The sequence below is a fragment of the Hyperoodon ampullatus genome (assembly GCF_949752795.1).
Source record: "Hyperoodon ampullatus genome assembly, chromosome: 17".
Taxonomy (NCBI): Eukaryota; Metazoa; Chordata; class Mammalia; order Artiodactyla; family Ziphiidae; genus Hyperoodon; species Hyperoodon ampullatus.
In genome coordinates this window covers 70,902,706-70,930,070 of record NC_136930.1, presented here as the reverse complement: position 1 = coordinate 70,930,070, position 27,365 = coordinate 70,902,706, and the positions used below count along the sequence as shown (strand labels likewise).

Genomic DNA, 27,365 nt, shown 5'->3' with positions numbered 1-27,365 from the left:
CCCCTCCCAGAGGAAACTTGAAAACGGAGATTCTGCAAAGATGGTACCTCACCTATTGAGGGATGAACAGAAGTAGTGGAGGTGACATTTCTGCCCCCCGATCTCCCATCTTTGAACGGGAGTTGCGCCATCACACATTTTGAGGAAGATAGGAGCTGCTGGTGAAACATTGTGTTTCCAGAACGGGCAGCAATATCCGCAGTGGAAATCTCCAGCAAGCCCAGCACTCAGCAAGATGCCTGACGGAAAAGCACAGGTGCAGAGGTTGCCGATGGTGTCTTTTTTCTTACCACCTGCAACAGCAGCCAGGATCATTCACACACTGCCACGCAGTCCTCAGACTTTATCCTTGAACTACCCGTCACATCTTTTCTTTCCTGAACTAATTTGGTGCCAGTTCCTGAGCCCCTTCTGGGGAAGGTAGCCTGTTTCATTCTTGTACTGTTGTTGTTTTCACCTTTTTAAAGTTAAAGTATCACACACATGCAAAAAATGCATACTTGCTAAGTGTTCCACTCAGTGGATTATCACAAAGGAAGCACACCGTGTAACCGCATCCTAGGATGAGACACGAACACTGCCAGCCCCTCAGGAGCCCTCCTCACCCATCCCCCCAGCTATTCCCTTTCACTACTCCTCAAGGTAGCTACTACCTGGACTTCTAACACCGGAAGGTGATCTGTCCTGTCTTTGAACTTCATATAAACTGATTCATATAAACGTGCTCTTCTGTGTCTGGCTTTTTCCTTTGCACGTTAAATTTGTAAGGTTCACCTGGGTTGTTGTGATTTTGACGTTTAACCTCTGGGCCTCTGGATCAAATAAGAATTTCATAAGTAACTGAGATTCTAAATTCTGTAGTTTGTAACGAGGAAGACTTTGTACCTTCAATTAGCTTCTCTCATTGTGCCAGTGTTGTTCTTGCAGTAAGCTTGGAGTGCTTCCCTCAGAAGAGTGTTTCTCCAGAGAGTGGTGTGACTCTGCTTTCTTTTGTTCTCCTTACTGACAAGAATTGGCTCAGAATGACTTCTGACTGTTTAGAAAGGTTCAGTCCTGACTCAGAAGACAAGAAATGACCACCCTGAGATGATTCACAAAATTAGGCCACTGTCTTTTCTGTGCAAAGAGGAGGGGCGGAGATGCCTCAGTCAGTGTACAGCTAGTCAAGGCTGGCCGGTGTTTTAAGACAGTGAACTCTTTTGAGCTTCCAGTTTGGGAACCACTGATACCACTTTATTGTTCCACATTGAAAGACCCATCTTCTGGACTGTGGGCAATAGCGAATGGGATCCAACATCCCAGCCTTTCAGAGATGGGTGCTAATTTACCAGAAATGCTTTTCTGTTACACAGAAAACATTAAAACCACAGTCACAGAAATCTAACCCCTTCCTACAAGTATGCCCACAATTCTATCACACGACAAATGAATTATTCTTTAAAAATTATTTTTCAACCTTTATTCCTGGTCAGATGGAATGATTACATAGTTGTGATCAAAGGATAAATATCATTCTTTTAGCTTTAAAATTACTATTAGTTTTTGTTGCTGTGGAGTCCATGAATAATACATTTAAGAGGTGTATAATGTTCCATTAAGATGGTGATCCATGAGTTACATAACCATTCTCTTATTTGGGGGCAATGTATTGTTTTCTTTTTTCCTCCCGTTATTACAGCTTATGTTGCAGGGAATGCTTTCTTGCATTAATTAATTAATGCAAGAATTAATTCCTTAGGACATATTTCCAGGAGGAGGGGGGCTCTTTTCGTTTTGGTGGTTTGAATCCTGCATTGCACGGCCAGCTTACTTTTCAAAAAAATTGTACCAGAAATATGATGGCAGTGTTCTCACTGAGCTCCTTCATTTTTGCATGATATTAAACATGTTCAGTTTCTTAGTTTAATGGATATCAGACCTTACCATTTTATTATACTTTTTTTTTTTTTTTTTTTGCGGTATGCGGGCCTCTCACTGTTGTGGCCTCTCCCGTTGTGGAGCACAGGCTCCGGACATGCAGGCTCAGCGGCCATGGCTCACGGGCCCAGCCGCTCCACGGCATGTGGGATCTTCCCGGACCGGGGCATGAATCCGTGTCCCCTGCATCAGCAGGCGGACTCTCAACCACTGCGCCACCAGGGAAGCCCTATTATACTTTTTAGGGATTTGATAATCATGAAATCGATCAGGTGAATTAGAGGATTAGCTGGATTGCATGAGTATCGTGCGTGAGGAATTTGTAACATTGACGGGTTCATAGCGCTGTGTGCAAGTGTTTGCTGTCATTGGCCTTCTTTTGATTAATTAAGTCGGATTTAATCCTCTCTTGAGTGCATTGTTTGTTCATGTCCTTTTTTATGTCTTTGCCTTGAGGGGTCTTGGCGTTTTATATTCATGCACCCACTGATTCATTCAACAGCTGTATTTGCTGGGACTCTTGGTTGCCGTTGTCAGAAACTCATTTGAGGTCACCGAAACAGAAAAGGGACATTTATTTTATCCTACAGAGACTGCGATCCTTGCGTTTTCCGTTGCTTCTTCACAGGACTGTCCTCACCTCCTCTCCCTGTGACCGGGCCCCGTCAACCTCCCACCTTCACTTGACCATCGCTTGCTCACAGAGGCCCTCCCTGATGGCTCAGCCCCGTGGCCACACCCTGTCCCGGCCTCCTCATCCTCCAGTGCCCTGTCCATTTCCTCCATAGCCCATTGTGATCTGTAGTGATTTATTTGCTTCTTGTCCTTATAGGCTGTGAGCTCCATGAGGGCAAGGGTTCCTCTGTCTGCTCGCTGCTGTGCTCAGGGGCCACCTGGTCCCCACACACAGTGGCCCCTCGGGGAGTGCTTGCTGAGTGGATGTCTTCGTCCCTCACCTTTGCTCCTCTCTGCCTCCTTCTCATGTTCTCATGTTCTGTCTCCATCTCCCTTTGCAGACTGGTTTGAGTTCTTACTTCATCCACAGATTGAAAATATAATGACCAATAGGTTCTGAGTTACATGCCTCAGATCCCGACAGTTCAGATTCCTGGCTCAGCTTGGGTCACTGGTCCACAGCGGTCCCATCACCTGTGGCTGAGAGTGCGGGGATGGTGGGCAGGGCCATATACAAGGCTCTGGGGGTGCCCTGTGTGATGGTGGTGGCTGTGGGGAGGGAGAGGGCACATGGCCGAGGAGACATCCTGCCGGGACGGCCCTGTGACTTGCTGCCAGCCTCATAGCTGGCATGCTCTCGCTGCCGGGCACAAGGATGTGGAATGAGAAGTCTACTGTCCCTGTCCCCAAAGTACCTGCAGCCCACCGAGGGCGCCAGGTGGACCAATCAGAGATGAACTGGTGAGCCACTTGGAATTAGGCACTTTGGGTACAGCAGCGGGTAGGACGAACAACAACCAAAGCAGAAACGAAACACCCCACCGTCGTGAAGCTAAATGAGGAACAAGATCAATCAGTAAAATAGGGGGTATGTTACAATTGAGACATGAGAAAATGTCTTAAATATTGAGAAAATTGAGATATGAAAATATGAATGTGAAACGGTTCAGTTTCAATATGAAAATGTTACAAGACGAGGGATGTCACAAAGGAATCAGTAAAGGAAGGTGGGGATGGTCATGGGAGGGAAACCAGCCAGCAGAGCATGGAAGGCAGGGTATCCCAGGCCCCCGGACAGCAAGTGCAAAGGCCCGGAGGTGGCGTGAGCGTGCTGTGTCCCTGGGGTGCAGTGGGGGGGGCAAGGGTCATGGCTGAGCACAGGAGGTAACGGGGAGGCTCCCACCAGCCGTTGCCAGGTGGTCACGGCTTGCTGTGGGTGGAGACAAGGCCAGAGCAGTTGCTGGGGGCAGGATGCGGAAGGCCTTCTGTGAACGCTTTGATATTATACGTTACTTGCACGTTATCATTTTCCTTTCTCTGTTTGCATTCTTTCTATTTTAAGGAGTATTATCTCAGGCTGGCTTAATTGGACCTATCCTTGCATTGTCCCCGAGAGTGCCAGGGACGTCAAAGCACTAGGATTTGAGGGGCGCTGCCCCAGTGGCCGTGGCAGAGCAGGGTCCGCTGCTGGGTCACCTGCACACACCCTCAGCCTCTTCTCTCAGGGGACCACTTTGCGGGTGCTTGCCACCCAGAATCTGAGCCCATCCTGGCAGCAGGCAGAGGTTGCCTCCCCATTTTTCTAGTGGGGACACACTGAGCAGCAGGGAGGAATGAGCCTCGGGCCTCACAGGTGAGCTGGCCAGGGCTGCAGGAGAGTGCCCCTCCGTGCCACGCTGGTGCTTCCTGGGGCCGCCATCCTGCGGGACCAGGCTTTACGCGTGTGGTTCACATGTGCCCCTTGCTGTTGGAAATTCTTTGTTCCCTTTGGGGAAATCGTGCCATGTCCTTATTAGCCGAGGGGATTCTTATGTAGCCGAGTCAGAGCTTTGGGGTCCAAATCCAGGCTCTGCCACCGACTGCTTCACAACCTGGCAAGTTGCTCAGCTTCGTGTTCCTAGTCCCTCATCCATAAGAGGGGTGCCCTGCCTTGCCTCCCCGGGTTCTGGGCTGCACGAGGAGATCAGACACGCCACGTCCTGGCACAGCTGCCGACGGCCAGCAGCTCGCTACGTAGAGCTAGCTGGGCACGTTGTGTGCAAAATGAACTAAGTTTTTTTTAAAAGTCCACCTCATTTTCTCTTTGTCATCATTCCCTTCTTTTCCTGGGCTGCTCTGTGACTCACATCCGATACAGCCATTTGCGGTGCACCTACCAGCCCTTTGAGGTCACTCTAACCTTGGGTAAATACTGCATTTTCTAGACAATTCTCCCTGTGATTCTCAGGAGTATCTTGATAGAAAACAATCTGATGGTCTCAAATCATTACATTTTTATGATTAGTCATGCATCTATATTGCATTATTTTAATCAGGCAGCAAAAGATTATGTCAAGTGCTCTCCCAGCCTGTTCGGTGCGGGGGGGCGTCAGTGGTCGCTGAAAATATTTGTAATATTTATTGCCTGCGCTCTGACGCCTCATAAGGGATGGCTTTTAAGAGCTGCCTCCTTTCCTTGTCTCTGGCGAGCCCTGGGAGTATATTCATAAAAGGCTGGCTGTGGACCTCAAACGAGGTGATGCCATTTATTCATTTCAGGCACTAATCATTTTTGGCTTAATCTCCTCCTCTTTGATCCAAGTGTATTGGTAGTGAGTGAAAATATTTATCAACGTGGATATCAGCTTTCCTCCCCGCGTGGTGCCAGTGGGGAACCTAGACACCATTCTGCTCAGGGTGCCTGACACAGTCATGATGTATTTAGGCGAGTCACACACCAGTGGAGAAGTATGGGTGTCCGAGTTTATACAGGAGATGTGTAGCCATGCATAGCCCTTCTGTTTGAAAAAGATGGTACTGTGTTCAAGGGAAGGTGTTAACTGTGCTCTAATTATGACTTTTCTGCCTTACACATGAAAAAGTTTTCCTCATACTTTGGACTTGCAGAATTAGTAGAATCTAGAGTTTGGGGGTCCTTCGCCTGGAATGATAGGTACAATCGCAGTATTAACATGTTTATATTATTGTTTCCCTTTTGCTGCTGCTATTGAGAGCATTAGTCAAGTAAGATGTACAAAGTTGGGCTTCTCTGGTGGCGCAGTGGTTGAGAGTCCGCCTGCCGATGCAGGGGACACGGGTTCGTGCCCTGGTCCAGGAAGATCCCACATGCCGTGGAGCAGCTAGGCCCGTGAGCCATGGCCGCTGAGCCTGCGCGTCCGGAGCCTGTGCTCTGCAACGGGAGAGGCCACAACAGTGAGAGGCCTGTGTACCGCAAAAAAAAAAAAAAAAAAAAAAAAAAATGTACAAAGTTTCCTTTTTGCTTCTTGCCCAGCTCAGTTTAGTAGAATGCACAGAATGTGTTCAGTGTGTGCCAGGTGCTCAGGCACTGGGAGTGCCGAGATGACTAAGCCATGGTTCCTGCCGATGGGAGGCCACTGGCAGGTCATGACCATGCTGCAAGGCCAGGGCATGGATAGAGGGTGTGAGAGCGTGGGGGAGCTTCAGGGGGCGGCTCTTAGCCCGCTTGTACCAGAGGTGGTGTTCAGCTGGAGTTTTCAGTTAAAGTGAAGGATGACCACATGCCAAGAGACAGTGCATCTCAGGCATGGAAGATGGTAGCAGAGGCTCAGGGTTCTTAGACTGCAAAGGCAAAACAGGACGTCAGAGAGACGGATCGCGGGGGAGAGTTACTTTGATTTTGGGTGCCTTCCGTGCCATGCTTTGGAACTTCAACTTTGATCTGTATTTGGAGTCATTGGTGGGCTGTGCAGCAAGGGCCGTGGACGAGTTTGTGTGTTAGATCAAGGATGGAGGATGGAGCATCAGGACGGATGGATGATGGATGGGGAGGGGGGGGCAGTGGGTGGGTGATAGATGGATGGGAGGATTGCCTGAAAGAAAAGAAACCAATTCTTTTGAGCAATGGCTTTCGCCGTTGTCCAGGAAGGAAATGAGGAGGGCCTAAACCAGTGTGGAGGTTTTAGAAACAGAGAGAAATAGAAAAATACTGGGAGTTGAAATCAGGTGCTTAAAAAATAAGGTGAGTGAAGTTGGGGTCATGGAGATGTTGAGGAAGGCTACTGGGTCTCTGACTCGGGCGATCAGGTGGGTGATAAACTAGGAAGGCTGGAGTTGGAACCCATATGATGGGTGAGGCAAAGAGTCCAAATGAGGACATTTGGGACAGCTAAGCAGACAGTTGAATACTCAAACCTCAAGTTTAGGGAATGATAGAAGGTGTAAAAGTATGAGTAGAAGGTGTGGATTTTGACCTCAAAGGTTTACATGCAAGGATGCTTGTAGAAGGAGAAGAGCGGGGGTGTGGGCTGGAGCACTCTGGGACCTCAGTGTGTAAAAGCTGTAGATGGGAGAGAGTGTGTCCGGGATACACAGAACGAATAGAGAGGCACGGGGAGAGGCAGTAGTGGCGTGGCGTCACAGGAGCAGAGGGTTTCCCAAGCGCGGCCTGTTAGCAGAGCCACGTGCGGGAGAGTCCTGTCAAATGAGGACTGGAGTCCGCCATTGGCTTGGCGTCATGGAGGTCCCTGGTTACCTCGGCGAGACAGGTTTTGGGGCAAGCTGGTGTCGCCTGCCAGTTTTGGGGTGGGCTCAGGAGTGCATAGAAAAGGAGCATGGAGGCTGCAGAGGTGGACAGCTTTTTCACCCAGCTCGTCTGCAAAGGAAAGGTGTGAGAGGTCCCCAGAGGGAGCCAGTGTTTCTGTGGCACCACGTGCAGTGACTGTGGTCATTGCTGCCTCTGGAGGCTTAGAGCCATTAGAAGCTGCGTGGTGAACATCGCTGCTGTGAGAAGTAGGCCATAGGTTTATTTGGTTGCACATTTGCATTATTGCAAGTTGAGGTTTTATTTTTGCTCCTCGGGGGTAAAAAACGTAGCCTGCCCCATATATCCATTGATTTAACGTGTGGGCTTGTTTATCACATCACTGAATGTTTATAAATTGCTGAAACATTAATCCTCTCAAAAGACCCACGTTTCACACTTCTCTGTCGTTTTCTCTCTAGCGTCTCCTGAAATCTGCCTTTTACACTCCTACGAGTTCCAAAACACAGATCTCTTCTCTTGCTGAAGGGCATTCTGCAGGTGCTGTCGGCTCTCGGGGTGGCGTCCACACTCCTAGGGAGACACTGAGGCCCCTGGCGTGCGGCCCCCCAGCCTCCCCTGGGCTAGACGGAGCATATGCTGCCTTGCGGCTGTGCATGTCCTTGCTGGTTCCCCCTGACGCTCTGGACACCCCCGACGGCACAGGGCATCTTCGTGCCTTCGTGCACGCTCCACTCACACGCAGGGGCTGCGAGCCTGACGGCGCTCACCTTCTTCTCCCTTCTTTTCAGGGAAGCAGTTCAAGTGCACGGTGTGTGACTACACAGCAGCCCAGAAGCCACAGCTGCTGAGGCACATGGAGCAGCACGCCTCCTTCAAGGTAAGTGGGCTCGGCGCCGGAGCGGGTATTCAGGTTGGAAGCGCACCGCTCTTCAAAATAAAGATGGAGGGAGCCTCCTTTTGTTGTTTTGGAGTGTACCCTTCCCTTCTGGGCCTGCTTAGCCAGTGCACATGGAGCCTGGGGCGTGGCTCGGCTGACTGTATGCCCTCTCCTTCTGCACGTGTAGCGCTTCTCTGTACTTTGGGGACCAAGTCCAGGAACAGAGTGTAAGAGAACGCAGACTAGAGAAAGGCACCCTCTCACCGTAAAAAACTGGAGCGATTTAGAGCAAAGAGTACGTGCTTTAAGGACAAGTGTGTGCTGTCAGATCCTGGATTGTCTCAGGTGAACCCCTGTTATGGCAGGTGTGATGATGCCTGGTTGGCAGGCGCTTGTAAGAGCTTGAAATGGCGCTCATGTGCCCGCCACGGTGCCAGCGTGTAACAGGGGCTCGGGAGACCGTGGCTTTCCTTATTCTTTTAATACCTCCAGTTAATGTTTCTTTCATGTAGATGGTAATATCCCCTTGGCCACTGCTTATGGTGCAGTTATTGACAACAAGCACTCTGGTCCAGTGAATTTGTTTAATAAAAAATTCTGCTCAGCCCTCAGCAACTTGACCCTTAAAATCGATGCTGTTGCTGCTGGCACGTGCATGTGAAGGTGGGAACATGATGCTCTGAGATGTTTGTTGAAATCGTGTCCACTGCTAAGTCCCAGAGGGCGGTAGGCAGAAAGTGGAAGGACCCTGGGCCACCACACTCAGAGGTGCATTTATATTTATTGAGCATCTACTGTGTCCCTGCACTGTGCCAGGAGCTTCACCCCCCTCAACTCTGATCTCCACACAGTAGATATCATTGCCCGGATTGGACAGCTGAGCAACCTGCATCTCACATAAGTTAAGTGACCCCCACGAATCTTTCCTCGAGGCCCATATCCACGGGCTTCAGTCGCCGTTATAATAGCAGCCAGCCTGTGCCGTCTGTCACCCCTTCTGAGGTACGAGGACCCTCCCTGACGACAAGCTCATCTGATGCTCAGAACAGCCTTGGGATGAAGTCACATGAAGCCTCATGATCTCTCCTCTTGTAGTTAAGAAACCAGGTGGCTCGGGGGGGCTGAGGGCTCATGTGCTTTGACTATCCAGGAGGTGAGGGAGTGAGAACTGGGGCCTTGCCTCCGAGTCCTAGGCCTGAGCTTCTCTCGCCAGATCTTCTCAGTCCCTCGTTGACGGCTGAAAGGGGGCAGTTGGGGAACCTGAGGCTGCTGTGCCTGTCGCTTCTGTAGCTGCTTTCAGGTCTGCACCGAACGCGAGTTTCTCAGGTGAGAGCCACGTGTCACCCAGCAGGCGTGCAAAATGTCTCAACTGGGATATTCCATGTTTGCATACTTTGCACATAATTAAAATTAAGAGCTTAATGTCGCATTCCACCTCTCATAGATGTGTTTCTTTGGGGGACTCTGGATTTTCTTAGACTAGTGCCATTGTAGGACTAGAGGATGCAGAGTTAGGGGAACTCTCACTTTATAGATGAGAAATGTAGACCCAGGGAGGGTGATTTCTGTGCTCGCTGTTTCAGAATCGGAGCTAGACTTCTCATCCATTCCTCAGTTTCTGTGTGGAGCATCTTCCCTTCCTAACCAGACGCAGCAGACAGTCTCTCTGCCCTGAAGTCCTCATTGACTTGTTCCTCAGATGTGTGGAATCTTTGGTTTGTGTGCAGAAGTGCATCTGGGGGTGATTTGATTGAAGGTGTCCCTCTCACGTGTGGTTCTCAGCTTTTTCCTGCCATCACATGGTCGTACTCCAGGGCCTCAGGAGCCCGACTAAGCTGGGCCCTGGGTCATGGCCGGTTTCCCACAGGCTCTCTGTGGATGTAGGGGTCGCCCTGCTGAGCGGTGCCCCAGCTGCGGATAAGATTCAGCCTGAATGAGAACCACTAATTCAGCCCCGGGCTTCTCCCTTCCTCCATGTCAGGATACTCTTCTTGTACACATGCGTGTAAGTCATGCTTCTCAGTTAACTGGGGCTGATGAGGCAAAATGAAATGGATTCCTGCCAGCCACCCTCCTCCTAACCGTAATTGCCCTTTCCCTTTCCTCTCTGTCCACCCCTGTAGTAGTTTTCCATTACTGTTGTGATAAATTACTCCAGCTTTGTAACTTAAACAACACAAGTTTATTGTCTTATAGTTCTGTGGTTCAGAATTCCAGCACAGGTCACACTGAGCTAACATGCAGGTGACATGTTCTTTCTGGAGGCTCTAGGAGAAAATCCATTTCCTTGCTCTTCTCTGGCTCCTACAGGCCTTCCGCACTCCTCGGCTCACGGCCCCTTCGTCTTGTCTTCAAAGCCAGGTGAGCATCCCCCATCTCTCTCCTCCTCTGACTCTCCTCTTCTGCTTTCCTCTTCCAGTTTGAACGGACCCTGTGATTACAGCGCACCCACTTGGATAACCCAGGACAGTGTCCTTATCTTAAAGTCAGAGGATCAATAACCTTAATTCTAGCTGTAGTCTTAATTCCTTTTTGCCACATAAGGTTCCAGGGATTAGGACGTGGTCATCTTTGGGGAGGGCATTTTTCTGCCCACTGCATTCCCCCACTCTTTTTTCTTCCTTTCACATCTATCTGTGTGGTAGACATTTTTCATCCATATCATAAAATATGTAGTATGCATCTCCTACATTCCCTTTTCCTACCCACAGCAAACATTATGAAGAAATCAAGTGTCACTGGTTTACTGATCCAAGATGAGACTTCAACATCTTGGGCAAATACTGCTAATCCATTGCAGTTGGCTTGCTAGAGGAAACCAGTTTGCCTTTCCAGATCTGGATGTGTAATTTTCAGTATATAATTTGTGTCAGGAAACACTGTAATAAAGACAAACTCCTGTATTGCCTTTTAAAATTACATGGTGTCATTCATGTGTTTATTTTAAGAATGAAATTAAAATGTATTCACTAAATAAGATTTGGAAAATGCTTTTTGGTTCTTTTCCTCGGGGGAATTTTTGGATGTATTGTTAGACATGGTTGAGGTCACACTGTAAATGAGCATTTTTTTGATGGAGATTAAAATGTCAGCTTTATCAGTGATGAAGCTCTACTGGAGAATGTGGCTTAGATGAGTGGCCAGATGATTTGCTGAGAATACTTCACTTCTGAGTTAGAACAACCTCACAGTCAAAGGCCAGACGGGGGCACCTGCATACTTTAGCCATTATAAATATTGCCTTTTTTCTTTATCCTCATTTCATGGGCCTTTTTTCATTTTATGAAAATACATTTATTAACTGCTTTTAATGGCTGCATAAGGATGAGTGTCATAGTTTAATGTAACATTCCCCTCATAATTGGACAGTTGGGTCGTTTCCAGTTCTTGCTGTTATAAATAACCCTACAGTGGACATCATACCAAAAGCATTTCTATGTCACCCTAAAACCCAAAGACTATGGAACACTGGGCAAAGCCCACCAAACCACTGAGGGTTCACAACAGTGAAGGTGTTATATGTGCTTCTTGCAGCTGTAAATAAAATGCATTCCCTAGGGTGGGGCTGACACAATCGACCTTAAAGGTGTGCCAGAGAAGATGCTCGGATGAGAGGAACCAGTGCTGAGCCAGGAGTCTCTAAACAGGAGCAGGCTTGTTCCCTTGGCCCAGCTGTTCAGCTCTCTGCTTCTTGCACATAAACAAGCCGCATGCCATTCTGTAAGCAATGTGATCACCAGGCAGACTCACTTGTGGAGTTTTCTCCATTAGGCTCATATGAACCCATAACTCTGCTGATAGAAATATTCTCAGTCACAGGGCTGGTGGATTCTGTGCCGGTCTCCTCGCACATCAATAATAAAAAGTGGCTTTATTTAATTTAAGAACATTTTGAAATAATTTTAGACTCACAAAAAGTCTTGGAGTTCCTGTGTACCTAGCACCCACTTTCCCTTGGTGATAACATCTTTAGCTATAGTATGTTGTCAAAAGTAGGAAATGGACTTTGCGACACTACTATTAACTAAACTATAGACCTTATTTGGATTTTACCAGTCTTATCTATTTTTTTAAATTTAGAAACTATTTTTAAAAGTGGTTTTAGGGGAATTCCCTGGCGGTCCAGTGGTTAGGACTTGGCGCTTTCACTGTCAGAGGTCCAGGTTCAATCACTGGTTGGGGAGCTACGATCCCACAAGCCATGTGGCACAGCCGAAAAAAAAAAAAAAAACAGAAAACAAAGTAGTTTTAGGTTCATAGCAAAATTGGGAGGAAAATATAGAGACTTCCTATATACCACCTGGCTCCACTCCCCCTCCACATACAGCCTCCCCCATTTTCAACATCCCCACCAGTGTGGTACATTTGTTACAACTGATGAACCTATATTGATATATCATAATCACCTGAAGCCCATAGTTAATATTTGGGTTCCCTCTTGGTGGTGTACATTCTACGGGTTTGGACAAATGTATAATGACATATATCCACAATTACAGTACCATACAGAATAGTTATACTGCCCCCAAGATCCTCTTTGCTCTGCCTATTAATCCCTCTCTTCCCTCTGCCTCCTGGCAACTTCTGACCTTTCTGCTGTCTCCATAGTTTTGCCTTTCCCAGAATGTCATACAGTAGGAATTGTACAGTATGTAGCCCTTCTAGATTGGCTTCTTTCACTTAGTAATTGCATTTAAGGTTCCTCCATGTCTTTTCATGGCTTGATAGCTCATTTCTTTTTAACACTGAATAATATTCCATTGTCTGGATGGACCACAGTTTATGCATTTATCTACTAAAGGACATCTTAGTTGCTTCTGAGTTTTGGCAGTTATGAATAAGGCTGCTGTAAACATCCATTTGCAGGTTTCTGTGTGGTCATACATTCTCACCTCCTTTGGGTAAATACCAAGGAGTGCAATGGCGAGATTGTATGGTAAGAGTACGTTTAGTTTTGTAAGAAACCCCCAAACTCTCTTCCAAAGTGACCATGCCATTTGTACCACGGTAGCTGTGCCATCTGGAAGTTCATTGAGATTGTTTGGCACTTGAAAATTTCTGAGAGCAATGAGATCTTGTAGAAAAACACAGGCTTTTAGAACAAGACAGACTCAGGTTTAGAGCTAGACAGACTGTGCCACTTAAGGCTGTGTTATTTAACTTCTTTATACAATTTTATTGTTTGTAAAACGTTGATGGCAATATGTGTCTCCTGGTATTGAAGATATTAAAGGCAATATCACTTTTATGAGAAGTGGATCTGGTACATGGTAGATGATCAAAAAATGTTGGCTCTTTTTCCCCTCCCCTGTCTCTTAAAAATGACTCCAGTTCCTAAAAGAACCAAAGCAAGGATTATAAACCAGTCTAATCATGCTTTCAATTTATGTTTGTAAATCACTCATTCTAAATATTTTCCAGGTGTTGTGTTTTCCTTATATATTTTTTTAGATGTTGGTGTTATTTTACTTTTGTTGTTGCTTATGGCTTTGGAGTTAGGCAGATAAGGATCAAAATCTTAATGCCACGACTTACTAACTAGCTGACCTTTGGGGATTTTGATCCTTCGCCTTTTTGGGCCACTGTCTCCTTATTTGAAAATTGGGAACAATGATACCATTATTTCAAGGGCTACATTAAGAAGGAGAGGTTGATTTGAGGGAGCAGATTAGAAGGAATGTGCCCCCATTGCTTTGGACAGACCTGGACCATCAGCCCTGTGCAGGCCAGCTCCAGGGAGGAGGTGCTGTGAGGGCCTCAGGCTTGCTCTCTTGGTAACAAGAGCTGGGGGGCTTTCTTTTTAATGGGAGCATCTCTGGCCTCCTGCCACCCTTCCCATTGGATTAGTTCTTCTCTTTCCGTAAACCTGGAGGCCAGACCGGCATCCTTGACTATACCACATTCCCATGTGGTTCTGAGGCAGAGGCTCCACAAATCATAATCTGCCAGCCACTGCACTGGGTTTTGAACTGTGTGAAGGAAAGGTCCTATCTGAGTTTTTATATAAAGTGTGTTCTTGTAAATAGCATATAGCTGGATCTTGTTGTTGCCTGTATATGTGTGTGTGTGTGTGTGTGTGTCCACGTGCCCACACACAACCAGTCTGACAATCACTGCTCTTTAATTGGAGTGCTTAGTTCATTTACATTTAATGTAATTTTTGACATGTCTCACTTGAAAAGTATGGTCTTGGTGTTTATTTTCTCTGTCATGTCAGTTCTTTGATCCTCTCTCCTCCTCTTCTGGCTTCTTTTGGGTGAATCAGGTATTTTTTAGTATTCCATTTGACTTTTTCCCCTGAGAGTAGAGATTTTCTTTTTCAGGTAAATTTTAAATTTTAGAACAGTTGTAGAATTACAGAAAAATTGTTATGGTAATATGGAGAGTTTCCATATTCCACATACCCAGTTTCTCCTGTTGTTAGCATCTGACATTTACAATAGTACATTTGCTGCAACTAATGAACCAATATTAATACATCATTAACTAAAGTCCATATTTTATTAAGATTTCCTTAGATTTTACCTAATGTCCTTTTCCTGTTCTAGGATCCCATTAGGGTACCATATTACATTTAGTCATGATGTCTTCTTAGGCTGCTTTTGGATCTGACAGTTTCTCAGACTTTCTCTGTTTTTGATGACCTTGGCAGTTTTGAGGAGTACTGATGAGGTATTTTATAGTATAGCCCTCAATTAGGATTTGTTTGTTTTTTATTTTTAAATAAATTTATTTATTTTATTTATTTATTTTTGGCTGCATTGGGTCTTCGTTGCTGCACATGGGCTTTCTCTAGTTGCAGCTAGTGGGGGCTACTCTTCATTGTGGTGCATGTGCTTCTCATTGCAGTGGATTCTCTTATCTTCTCTTGTTGCGGAGCACAGGCTCTAGGTGCGCGGGCTTCAGTAGCTGTGGCACATGGGCTCAGTAGTTGTGGCTCATGGGCTTAGTTGCTCCATGACATGTGGGATCTTCCCGGACCAGAGCTCAAACCCGTGTCCCTTGCATTGGCAGGTGGATTCTTTACCACTGTGCCACCAGGGAAGTCCCTGTTTGCTTTTTAACTATACTTTCTTTGTTTGTTGTTTCTCTTTTTTCTTTTTAGTTATTGCTGTGGACATCACACTATGCATCTGTATTTTAACATATTCTAGCTAGCTGCAAATATACTGTTTTATGAACAATGGAAGGACCATGAATCATTATAGTTCACGTTACATCCCTCCTACCCTTTGGGTTCTTGTTGTCATGCATATCACTTCTCTTTGTGTTCTAAACTCCTCAGTATAGTGTTATTTTTTGGTTTAGTCAGTATTTAAAATATATGTAAGAAAATATAATCTTAAAAATGTCTTTTATGTTTACTTACATATTTAGCCTTTCTGGTGTTCTTTATTTTTTTTCCTGCAGGCCTAGCTTCCATCTGATAAATTTTCCTTTAGTTTGGAGAACTTCTATTAGCATTTGTTATATATATCAGTTTTGCTGGAGTTGAATTATCTCAGCTTTTATCTATTTGGAAATTCTTTGTCTTCATTTTTGAAGGATATTTTGATGACTGTAGATTTCTAGGAGGATACCACTCTAAAGATGTTGTCCCATTATGTTTTGTCTTTCATTATTTCTCTTATCATTTCCCCCTATATGTGATGGTTCTTTTTCCCCTCTGGTTTAGATTTTTCTCTTTTTCTTTGTTTTTTCATCATATTAACATCATTATGTTTAGGTGTGGTTTCCTAGTGTTTACCTTGCTGAGATTTTGGACCTGTGGGTTGATATCTTTCATGAGGTTTGGACCGTTCTCAGCCATTATGTCTTTACGTATTACTTCTGCTTCATTTGCTTCCGTTTTTTCCTCTAGGACTATAATACCTCATATATTAAACTGTTTGATATCTCACAGCATTCAAATGATCTGTCCTCTTTCTGTCTCTAATTCTTCTTTCTCTTTGTGTTTCAGTTTGTATGATTTGTATTGATCTTCAAGTTTACTTATCTTTTCTCTCATATGTCAGTTCTGCTATTTAGATTCTCAAATGAATTATTCATTTCTGATTTTTTTTATTTATAGCATTGACAGTTAGTTCTTTTTTATAATTTTTTTCTCTGCCAAAAAGTATCATTTGTTCACACATGTTTTCCATTAGAGCCTTTAACTTATTTATCATCATTATTTAAATGTTTCTGTCTAATAATTTCAATACCTGAGTGATCTGTGCATCAGTTTCTATTGACTTTTTTTCTTGAATTGGGTCACATTTTCTTCTTTGCGTATCTCATAATGTTTACCTGGATGCTAGATATTACGTGTGAAAGAACAGTAGAGGCTGTTGTCCGTGGGAAAGTAAATGCCTCTTTGTATCAGGCCATTAGCGTGGGGACTGTACAGAGAATAGCAGGCCTGACTGCTGTCCTTCCAAAGCTGTAATTGCGATCTTGGCCCTTGGTTGGTATGTGGTTGTTGAGGCAGTCCTGTTTCTCTCTGGCTTTCTGCTCCTTGCAGAGCTCTCTCCCCTCTCTGCCCAGCCCGACCTCAGGAGAGCCTACAGTGTACTTGGTGAAGGCTTCGTACCCTTGATGAGGATGGTGGTGGACTTTCTCTTCCCCGACCTGCTCCAGCCCTGGAGTCCTTGCTGTGTTTTCTGTGCACCCACTGTGTGCCAGGGCAGAGCATGTTGGGATGAAGCCAGGCCTCTGTCTGCCCGGCTCACGGGTCTGGGGAGAGCCACCTGTGCATGAAAAGCAACAGCAAGTATGTTAACTGCTGCAAGAAAGTTTGGTTCTAAGCTCTGTAGGAACCCAGAAGACCAGCTAACTAGTTATTACAACTCTATCGTTTTTTAAAAGCTGTATTTTAATTGAGTTAATATAGTATTATCTTATCATGCAAAATCTATAGCTTTAGAAACCTATAGCAACCAAAAATTTCTGATCGACTGATATCCACAAATCAAAGGGGATTAGTGTAATCCCTTGTTGTATTTCTGACAATGAAATGGGTCCCAAAGGCGTTCATAATGTGTCCATGTGAAGCAGAATCAAGTTATGTATATAGAAGATGCCAGGCAGCTGAGCTCACAGGCTGTGTAAGGGGCGTAGATACTAAATTGAACAGAGGTGGTGTTTGGATGAGTTCAGCCAGGAAGTGAACTAACTTACTCCTAGTTTCCACTCTAAACTTAATAAACAAGGAAGTGAAAGTACAGAAATGATCTCAAAGAAGCAGAATGTTTAGAACCACACATTTATAAACAGTTCAAGTTAATCCTCAGTCTGAGATCCTCAGTATCTCCCAGAATGCTGAGTCACCCGGCGTTGCTTATAGAAAGCATTTTGGCTTTATTTCTACTATAACTTCTTCTGTTACCCAGGAGATGGTTCCATCTTTCCATCAGAAACTTCCTCCACAGTGTTGGAATGTTTAAGTATCTTGTGTCAGAATAAAAAAGACAGGTGGACCAATCCCTTTTATAATAGCCATCTGCTGGGCATTTCAACAGGTGTTTCATGTATGTTACCTTATTTTGCCCTCAAAACTACTATGATGTAGGTATTGATCTTCCCATTTTACAGATGAGGAAACAGGCCCAGAGTCCAGTTAAGTAACATACTTGAAAGTAACACAATTTGTAAGTGGAGGAGCTGGGATTTTGAGCCTTGTCTCTTTGTAGACAAACCTACCCTCCATGCGTTACCCTCCACTTTCCTACTCTCAAGCCAAGCAGAGGGACGTTCTGGCTCCCTCGTCCCATTTTTTCCCCTCACTGCTTTGATTATATAAGCCTGCAGTTAGATGTTTAGCTATCAAGACTCAAGCAAAATCTTTAAGCAGAATGCTGAGTGAGTGTAAACTTAGCAGCTGTAGCATTTCCCAAGATGAGTGGAAATTACTGAACCATGGGGCAAAGAGAGTGAGAAGTCCATTGTCGGGTTGCTGTTGGTGGTGTTTATTTTGCTTTTCAGCTCTTAATTTCCATGAAAATGGAGAATCTGAGATTAGGTTTCCCTTTTTTCCCTTAAGCATGTGTATGCCTATGAGGAGGAAGAAGAGCCATGGCGGGGGGCGGGTGGTCAGAGGGGCCATTTATTAAGTTGTTTTGAACTGGAATGTCTCTGCTAAAAGCCTGTTATACCATCTTCAGCTTCCATGTATTTTAGATTTTTTAAGCACTTTGGGGGATAAAAAAAAGGAAATCAGATTGTCTTATGTTAAATTAAAATCCTGTCTGTCTAATAGTGTGCAGTATATTCTCTGGAAATATTGCATTTTGACAGCATAAGCAATTACAAAAACAATCAATAATTGGAGAACATTTGAAGAGTCTTCTAAGCTCTTGCACGAGAAGCAATTAGTATGGATTGATTTACTGTTATTTATTGTGATGAGATAATTGCCTCAACATAAGGCATTTTGGAACTTGTGGTACTCCACGGTTTTAAAACATTTATTCTTTTTTTTTTATTAGTTTCTGCTTTATAACAAAGTGAATCAGTCATACATATACATCTGTTCCCACATCCCTTCCCTCATGCATCTCCCTCCCTCCCACCCTCCCCATCCCACCCCTCCAGGCGGTCACAAAGCACCGAGCTGATCTCCCTGTGCTCTGCGGCTGCTTCCCACTATCTATCTACCTTACGTTTGGTAGTGTATATATGTCCATGCCTCTCTTTCGCTTTGTCACAGCTTACCCTTCCCCCTCCCCATATCCTCAAGTCCATTCTCAAGTAGGTCTGTGTCTTTATTCCCGTTTTACCCCTAGGTTCTTCATGACATTTGACATTTTTTTTTAATTCCATATGTATGTGTTAGCATACGGTATTTGTCTTTCTCTTTCTGACTTACTTCACTCTGTATGACAGACTCTAGGTCTATCCACCTCATTACAAATAGCTCAGTTTCGTTCCTTTTTATGGCTGAGTAATATTCCATTGTATATATGTGCCACATCTTCTTTATCCATTCATCCGATGATGGACACTTAGGTTGTTTCCAGCTCCGGGCTATTGTGAATAGAGCTGCAATGAACATTTTGGTACATGACTCTTTTTGAATTATGGTTTTCTCAGGGTATATGCCTAGTAGTGGGATTGCTGGGTCATATGGTAGTTCTATTTTTAGTTTTTTAAGGAACCTCCATACTGTTCTCCATAGTGGCTGTACCAATTCACATTCCCACCAGCAGTGCAAGAGTGTTCCCTTTTCTCCACACCCTCTCCAGCATTTATTGTTTCTAGATTTCTTGATGATGGCCATTCTGACTGGTGTGAGATGATATCTCATTGTAGTTTTGATTTGCATTTCTCTAATGATTAATGATGTTGAGCATTCTTTCATGTTAAAACATTTATTCTTTTAAATTGTTTAATTCGTCTCGGGCCTTATTTTACAACAGAGGTGACTTTGTGCTTGGTGAAACATATGAAGACCTGGCTTTTTTCTCTCTGGATCCTTGGCCCCAAGCTTGGAGTTGTCCCTGTTGTGGCCAACCCAGGAATGAAGTTCCAACCTTGTGCTCTCAGGCTGACAATCCTGAAGAGACAGGGCCAAAAAAAAAATTTTTTTACAAAACTCTTCTCTTCTGCGCAGATGGCGCAGGGCAGCTTTGACTGAAGGCTTGGCTTGTAGACCACAGGGTGACCCGTGGGACAGGAGGCGGGGTGCTCCTCTCATTCACACGGACAGCATTGCTTTGAAAGCTTTGGCACAAACCCGTTTAAGGGCTGACCCCGAGGAACGTGAGTCCGTGGACGTCCACTTGCCCCCGGCCCTCCTTGGGATGCAGGTCCTTTCCTTTCTGGTGTGTGCCTCTTTGCTTCAGCCCCTGTGTCCCTTTTCTCCTTGTCGGTCCCCTGTGACTGTGCATCCTTAGGCTCTTTGTGTGTATGTCAGGTTGGGGCTTAGTTTACCCGTCCCCCCACTTGGTTCTACATGTGCGTCGTCCACATCTACCTCTGAGCCCAGGCTAGAGGAGGAGGTGAGGGAGCCAGGATTCCAGACGCAGATGCTCTCTAGGAATTTCCCGTATCGGCATCACCGTGTGTCTTATAATTTACAATCTCTGTCCTTTTTCCTATGAATATGCATGTTTTTCTTTTTGAGTGGCTCACTTCCCAGCCCAGGGGTACAGATCCAGTCTCTTGGCGGTTGACCTGGCCCAGTGTGTTTTTCTCTTGCTACAGGGTGAGGGGCCTGCATGTGGCTCTGCTGAAAGGGCTTTCGGAGCAGCTGTGGGGATGCACTCTGTAAATCTGTGAAACATGTCAGTCTCCCAGCCCATGTCATCATCCAGAACATTCTCAAAGGGCCACTAGCTTTGCTGGATGACCCTGTGCGGGTAATGGGACTTGGCAGTTCACAGATCCAACGCGATGACATTTCTCTGAGTGGAAAAGAAGTTTCTCATGGGCGCCTTTACCACTGAGTAGGGAGATTTTGAAGCCAGCGGCCAATCGGTCGGGGTTTTTGTTTTGCATGGTTTGTTCTGCGAGTCTCTGGTACCCACTGCTCTCTGTTGGCTACAGTGGGCGACTCAGCAGGAGTGTAAGGCATGTGGCTCAGGGGGACATGGTCTACCTGGGGGATGGAGGATGGCACAAGATGGGATTTTCCAGAGTGTGTTCCTTAGAACACTGGTTCTGGGGGATGTTTCAGGCTTTGTGTGGAGGGGCGCAGTGTGCAAGTGATTCGCAAACTTACCTCACCACACACCCCCCTCCTCCCTTTTCTTCCCCCCAGTGTTCCCTCCCAGCACTTAGCTTTTGTGAAACAACTTGGGAAATGCTGGCTATCGGAGAATCAAAGAGTAGAAAAAAATAGCATATCAAACCCCACATCTATCCGCCGTGCAGCGGCCTCTGATCACCCCCGAGTTAGAGCCACACCCCGCAGACCACAGGTGGCTGCCCAGCCCGCCGCGCGCCCTCACTTGGCCTCACCCCTTCCCTTCCCTTTCTCTCTTTCTTTCTTTCTTTTTCTTTTTAATAAGGCAGTTTGCCCTGAGTTTCTGTGTCTAAACCGTTAATGATAATAACGGTTTATTATGATGGCATCTCCACGCAGGCTGCTCTGTGTACATTACCGCTACTCCTTGTGCTAAAATGAGGAAACGTGCCTGGAGTTGCACAGCTGTGAAGCTCTAGATCCCCGCTTGAGCCCAGGTCTCTTTGCCCCCCTGCAAAACCCCTGCCACTCAAAGTTCGTACGAAATATTCTGGACCACAGAGCTCTCCATGGCCAACGGTGGGGAAGCCTCTGTTCTGATTGTTTCTTTCCAGAAATAAAATCCAGGTAAGAAGTTAGAAGAAGCTGTCACACTTCATCCTGTCCTTTCCAGGCTCTGATGAGATGAAACTGCCTCGTAAGTCTCAGGCATAACCAAATTAAGTCTCTGAGGGAGGGGAGCCCTGAATTAACAGTGCTCGAGAACCCCGGGTCCTGCCCTGCCCCCAGCCCAGCTGCACGCTTCTCAGGGTGACTTAGTGCTAGCTTGCATTTGAGGGAATTGATGGCCACCTCAGACATTTATGAAAAAAAATTCCGTCTTCCTGTCGGGTTGTCTCAGCTGCAGAAGTGCGGCTGTAAATCTTACAGGTGTTCTACAGCCCAGGCCCCAGGGAAGCGCTGGCGTAATCCAGGACAGTCTCTCTCCACCGTGTAACTTGATTTAAGTTTGGCGATGCCAGTGTTGTAGTTAATATTTCCTCCAGACCTGTGACCAGGTCTCTCTTTAGAGAGACACCCCGACTGCAGTCTTCTTTTTGGACATTTTGGGTTATGAAGGGCAGATATGCTAGAACCCCGTTCTAGTATCAATGTGACTTTTGTCACACCGATGAAAGAAAATAAGGGGAAAGATCGCTTTACAGGTCAGGGTATAAGTGCCTTTGCTACTGTTGTTATTAATATTACTAATGGCTGCCATTCGTTGGGTGCTGTGTCACTCAAGGCGTTTGACCTAAGTGACCTGTAATCCTCAAAAACCTTGTGAGGAGAGGTTTTTTTTTTGGTCACATATTTACCTATTTAATCAACCACTTCTTTTTTTACTTCTCTTGTTATGAAATAGAATGTACCTCCAGAATATTGCATACACATGAGTATGTGGTGTGATGAATGATTATGACATGAACACTCCTGTCCCACTGCCCAGAAATGGACCACTGCCAGTCCTCAGAGCCCTTTCATGGGGTCTTCCTGAGCCCACCCCCTTCCTCTATCCAGAGGTGACCTTTATCCTGACTTCGCTGAGAATTACTTTTTGGTTTCCTTTGTAGGTCTACCATCCATTTATACATCCCTACACAAACTAATGTAGCACTGCATGTTTTTGAACTTTATATTATCTATATATCTATATATGGGCATATATCTCTATATATGGATTCATATATGGAATTTATTATATTATTTTTTCTCAACTTGGCTTCTTTACTGAACGTTATGTTGGTGAGACTGCATGTCTCCCTCCTTCATCCGTCCTTTGTGGCATCATACTCCCCAGTGGGACACAGCACATGCTGTGCAACCCTTGTGGGAGTGTTCACGTGCTCAGCTCATGCATTTAGTCGTAGGGGACAGTGGGGCTGTTTCTGTTGTGTTGCCGTTACAAGCTCTGCTGCTGTGCACTCTCTGTGTGCATGTCCTGGTGTGCTTGTCTACAAGATTCTCTGGGGTGCACACACCTGGAGAGGACTTGCAGGCCGTGGGCACCTCTTCAGCTTTATGAGGCGATACCCAACCATTTTCCACAGTGGTTGCACCAGGTTACGCCAGCAGTAGAGGCGCATGGCCTGGAGCCTCTGTTGCTCCACGTCCCAGGGTGAACGTTCAGGGTGGCCAACCTGCTGGGCCTGCACCGGCCTCTCTGTGTGGCTTTATTTTCATTCTCGTGGTGGTTAATGGAATTGAGCCCCTTTTCGTATGTTTTTTTTGCCATTTGTATTTATTTCTCGTTCCTTTTTAAAAAAAATATTGTTCAAATATTTTCTCATTTTTTCTATTGAGTGGTTTTGCTTTCTTACTGGTTTTCAGGAATTCTTTATATATCAGGGGTGTGGGTCATTTTTTTGGTTACATGTTGTGAATGCAGTCTCTCGTGCTGTGACTTTTCTTTCCCCACACCCTATGTAATGTCTTTTACAGTTGTTAAATTTAATGTCATTTGAAGAAACGTCCTATCCAGAGTTTTAGTCTTAGTTGTTTTTGGGAGGCTTACAGGAGTCAGTAACAGAAAGAGGAAGGTGGTTTGTCCTTTCTCCTTTAGCCACATGGGTATAGTAGGGAGCCCACCTGTGTGGGGCCGGCCTGGCTGCCGAGGGAGCACAGGTGAGCCTCGCTGGGACAGACTCTGCTCTCCGGGTGCTGTAGCCTGGAGCGGGTCGGGGAGGGGGGTGCTGGACCTCCAGAGAACAGTTACGCCGCAGCAGGATTCATGCCGCCGGCTTTTCCTAGGTGCTGGGGGTGGGGGGCACGTGGGAAGGAAAAGTCACATCTTCCCAGGAGTTAGGGTAGGTTTCAGAGGCGAAGGTGCAGGGAGTAGCCTGTGAGCTAAGACTTTTGCAGAACGAATGGTAGTTTATCTGGTGACCGTTTCCAGACAAAGCATAGACATGTTTAGTGACTTGGGGATAAAGAAAAAGTTGAACTCATCCAGTTGGGCTGAAATCCGTGAAGCACAATAGTGTTGTTTTCTTTCAAAGCAAAGAGGCGCATTGTTTTAAGTGGGGGTAGGGTGGGTATATTCGCTGGTATCATCCGGTGATCCATGCTTTGGGGATCCAGGACTGGAGGCTTTGCTTCGAATGAATGGGTCAGTGATCAGCTTCTCCTTCGGATGATGGACTGATCTCCACCGTCATCACATGTTTCACTGAGACAGCCACATCCCCTTCCTGTCTTGGCTCGTGCAGTATTAGAATCAGTCAGTTCTTTCTCGAGGTTATTGAGAAAAAGAGAGATGGAGCCTGACGCAAGGAACTCAAGTGGAAGGGGGCGCCATGTCAGAGGGCAGGGATGAATGCCTCGTACAGCCGTCTGGGGGCCCGCCAAGGGACAGGGGCAGCTCACCTGGGCCCCGAAAGTTGTCCTGGAGGTTAGCCAGGTAGAGGAGGGCAGGCAGGGGTGTCGCTGAGAAAAAGGAGCAGCCTGAGAGCATGAGGAGAAACAGAGGAAAGACGGGGAGGAGCCCCTGGGCGGTACCTGGCCCAGAGCCTGGCTCACCTTGTGAGAGGGGCGTGGCAGGTGAGGCTGTCTGGGGCTCTGTACACACATCAACACCAAGGTCTCCCTCTGATGCAGACCTGCCACGTTCTAATAGCCTGGCTTCTACCAAGCAGCGTCTAAATTGTCTCATACCAACCAGCCCACTTAATTTAGGTTGTAACAATTATATAATCTTTTCCAGCATTTTGGATCCAAACTCATCTGAATAACAATTAGACTTTGTGGTTTATCTCCTTCTTTATCTCCGTCTCTCCATTGACCGGGTTGTTAAACTAAGGCTATGAAATCATGACTCTTGGCCGTAGGTTTTACCCACAGGTCATCCGGAACCTTCTCCCTTGCCATTATGCTTCCCCATCCTCTTCAGAGAGCATCAGGCCCATCACAGAGGGAGAGGCTCGCATTCTGATCTCTGAGCCTGTGGTTATAGGACCGTGATGCTGCATGTGCTTCCACACAGTGGCCCGCAGGGTCCTGCCAGGTGAGAGCCTTCCTGCTTGCTGTGGACGGAAGCCAGCAGGGCGCCCTCTCCTTCTACCAGAAAGCCATCCTGTGCTCTGTGATTGGTGACCGATGTCACGACCTCGGACATCACCTCCTCACCAGCTTCTCATCTGTTTTAAACATTCCTCTGAGTCCGTCTCTCGACGCCCATGGGAGATTGCATTAGCCTCTCTCATGTAGTTCGATGTCTTCTCATCAGGTTTGTCAGAGCCCGATTTCACAGGTGAGATAGGACTTCCTGTCCTCTGCTGTTTTCTTTCTTTCTGTTTGAAGAACCAGAACAGCAAATCCTCAGATTGTGACAAAGTATATTTTACTTGCTTTCTTGACACAAGTCTGAGAACTAAGAGTTCCAGCCTCCACAAGTTCAATTGTACTTTTTCTTTCAACTCAAATGGATGGTTGTCAGTGTAGGTTTTGAGGAGGATCCTTTGATGCGCCTTTTGAAAAAGGCATATCGTTTGCCTTGTTGAAACATCACTGACACCTGACCTCAAATCCAGCTTCCGCCCCTGCCTTCTCCCCGTGACCTGGCCTTTGTGCTTAGCATGTTCCTGAAACCAGCTCTTTTCAGTCCGGCCACAAGCCCACCTCCCCGATGGCCAGTCCCAGTGGACACTTGTTAGGCCTTATCGGGTTTCTTAGTGCACTTGACTCTGTCACCCCTCCCTCCATGAAGGACATTCGTCTCCAGACACCCCTGATTCTTCTGCCTGCTGCCGTTCTTGTCCTTTCTCACGAGCTCCTCTCTTGCTGTTCCTGTGTTCCCGGGTGCTGTTCTAAGGCCACTTGTCTTATCACTTTACACACTCACTGACAGTGGGTGTGTTCTGTCCTAGGGCACTTTCTGGTTGCCCGTGCTCAGATCTGTACCTCTAGCCCAGAACTGTCCTCTGAGCTTTAGACTCCGAACACCTTATATCTTCAAATGCTTTCTGGACCTGCCCTCCTGGATGTCCAGGGCTCTGCGTTCACCCTCTTTCTCTCAGCATCTGTAGAACTTCCTCCACGGCTGCCCGGATACCTTCCTCCTGTGTCATCCGCGCTGGAAACTTGGGAGTCATCCTGAGGCTCTCTGTCTCTGTCTTCTCACACCGCGTCTCCATCTTCAGGTCAGCTGATCTTTCCTCCTCTCTCTTCCTTTCCCACTTTTTTGGTTCCACTCTCTCACTTTAGGCCTCTAGGTCTCTTGTCTACACCACTGCAGCAACTGGACAGCTGATTCCCTGCCTTCAGGCTTGTTCCTTTCAAATCCACCCTCTGTTAATTTCCAGAGTGAACATTGTGAAGTTGGCATGTCACCCCCTGCTCGATACCCACTGGAAACCCCATCTCCTAAAAACCTCATTTCCTGATTCAGCGCACGTCCCACTGTGACCTGGCTGTGTCTGCCCTCTTCTTGGCTTCCACCTATCCCTGCCTCGTCCCTACCCCCCAGGAACGGCCAGCATTCCTCCCAGCTCACCATGGCGGTCCTCACGTGTAGAAGTTGATGTTGAGATGTAGGCTGCCTTATGTCTAGAAAATCCAAGCAAACCAAACCATGCCCCTCCCAGGGAAGATAGATGTTCAGGAAATGACAAACGGGAAGTCAAATCATCTCTTCATTGCTGGCTGGTCTTGGGCCCCCAATCCAGTGCAGACCAAGTGGTCAGGCTGGGAGTCTGTGAAACTTTGGGCAAATTCCTTAATCCTTTTACATGTCAGTTTCTTATCTGTAAAATGGAGATAACCATTGTACCTACCACATGAGGAGGTTGTGAGATTTCCAGGAACTAATCCCTGCAAAACTTAGAACTATCTGGCATATGATAGCTATCAGTGAAGGTGAGCTAAAATAGTTATTATATTAGGTCACATTACTTAACAAATCTAGTGCAACACTGCATTGTAGGCATGACAGCGGGTTTCTGCCTTGTTTTTGATCCACTTTCTTTTTGGATGTTTTGTCTCACATGCACTACAGGACTATAGCCTGCATATATTTTCCTCATAACTCTTGGCTGGATTCTGGCCTGAAAGCTCTCCATAAATAACTTCCCTTTGAGATGTAGCGTCCTTTGCAATCTGCAAGTAATCAGACTTAGGAAACAAGTTTTGTGATTTAGTTTGCTTAGATGACATTTAATCTTTGCAGTTGATATCTTAAGTGACCACACTCTTGTGTATTCAGGGGATCACGAATCTCTCTCATTCGTTACTATGTCCCCAGGGTGAGAGAACAATGTCTGACTCATAGCAGGAGGTCAGTAAATACTTGCTCCATAAGCGAAATCCCAAGATGTGCGCTGTTCGTATCGCACTCAGACTCTATGCCTGGCATTGGGTGGGTGCAGGGGCGTCACCCACGCTTTTCTTTGCCTATGTCTCCTGCGCCACAGCGACGGCCCCAGCAGAACTCCCCGCTGGAACGTGGCCATGCCCCACAAGTTCAAACTTGTTCGGCGTGAAAGGCCCAGATGAGGCTTAGCTGCACCATTTAAAGAGAGAGGGTCCTAAGAAGACGCTAGGTGGTGATTGATCGGGTGTGAAAGGTGATGGCGGCTTCAAGGGGGGAGAAGAGAACGGGAAGGTTGATCCTCCTAAACCCCTGGAGCCGTTCAGCAGTGCAAGGGGCCAGGGGTCTGACCTCCCTGCCTCTAATGAAGGCTGAGATCACAGAC

At 46.3% G+C, this 27,365-nt stretch overlaps 1 protein-coding gene across 5 annotated transcripts in view; it reads left to right on the top strand.

Moving 5' to 3' along the window:
- ZFAT (zinc finger and AT-hook domain containing) overlaps positions 1 to 27,365 on the top strand; it is a gene marked incomplete at both ends in the record, with an annotated part of 174,332 nt that overhangs the window by 97,432 nt on the left and 49,535 nt on the right. For all 5 annotated transcript variants that reach the window (XM_079722448.1, XM_079722451.1, XM_079722452.1 and 2 more), the window contains one exon: positions 7,885 to 7,973. In XM_079722448.1, the coding sequence (XP_079578574.1) occupies positions 7,885 to 7,973 (89 nt within the window). The remainder of the gene's footprint in view (positions 1 to 7,884; positions 7,974 to 27,365) is intronic.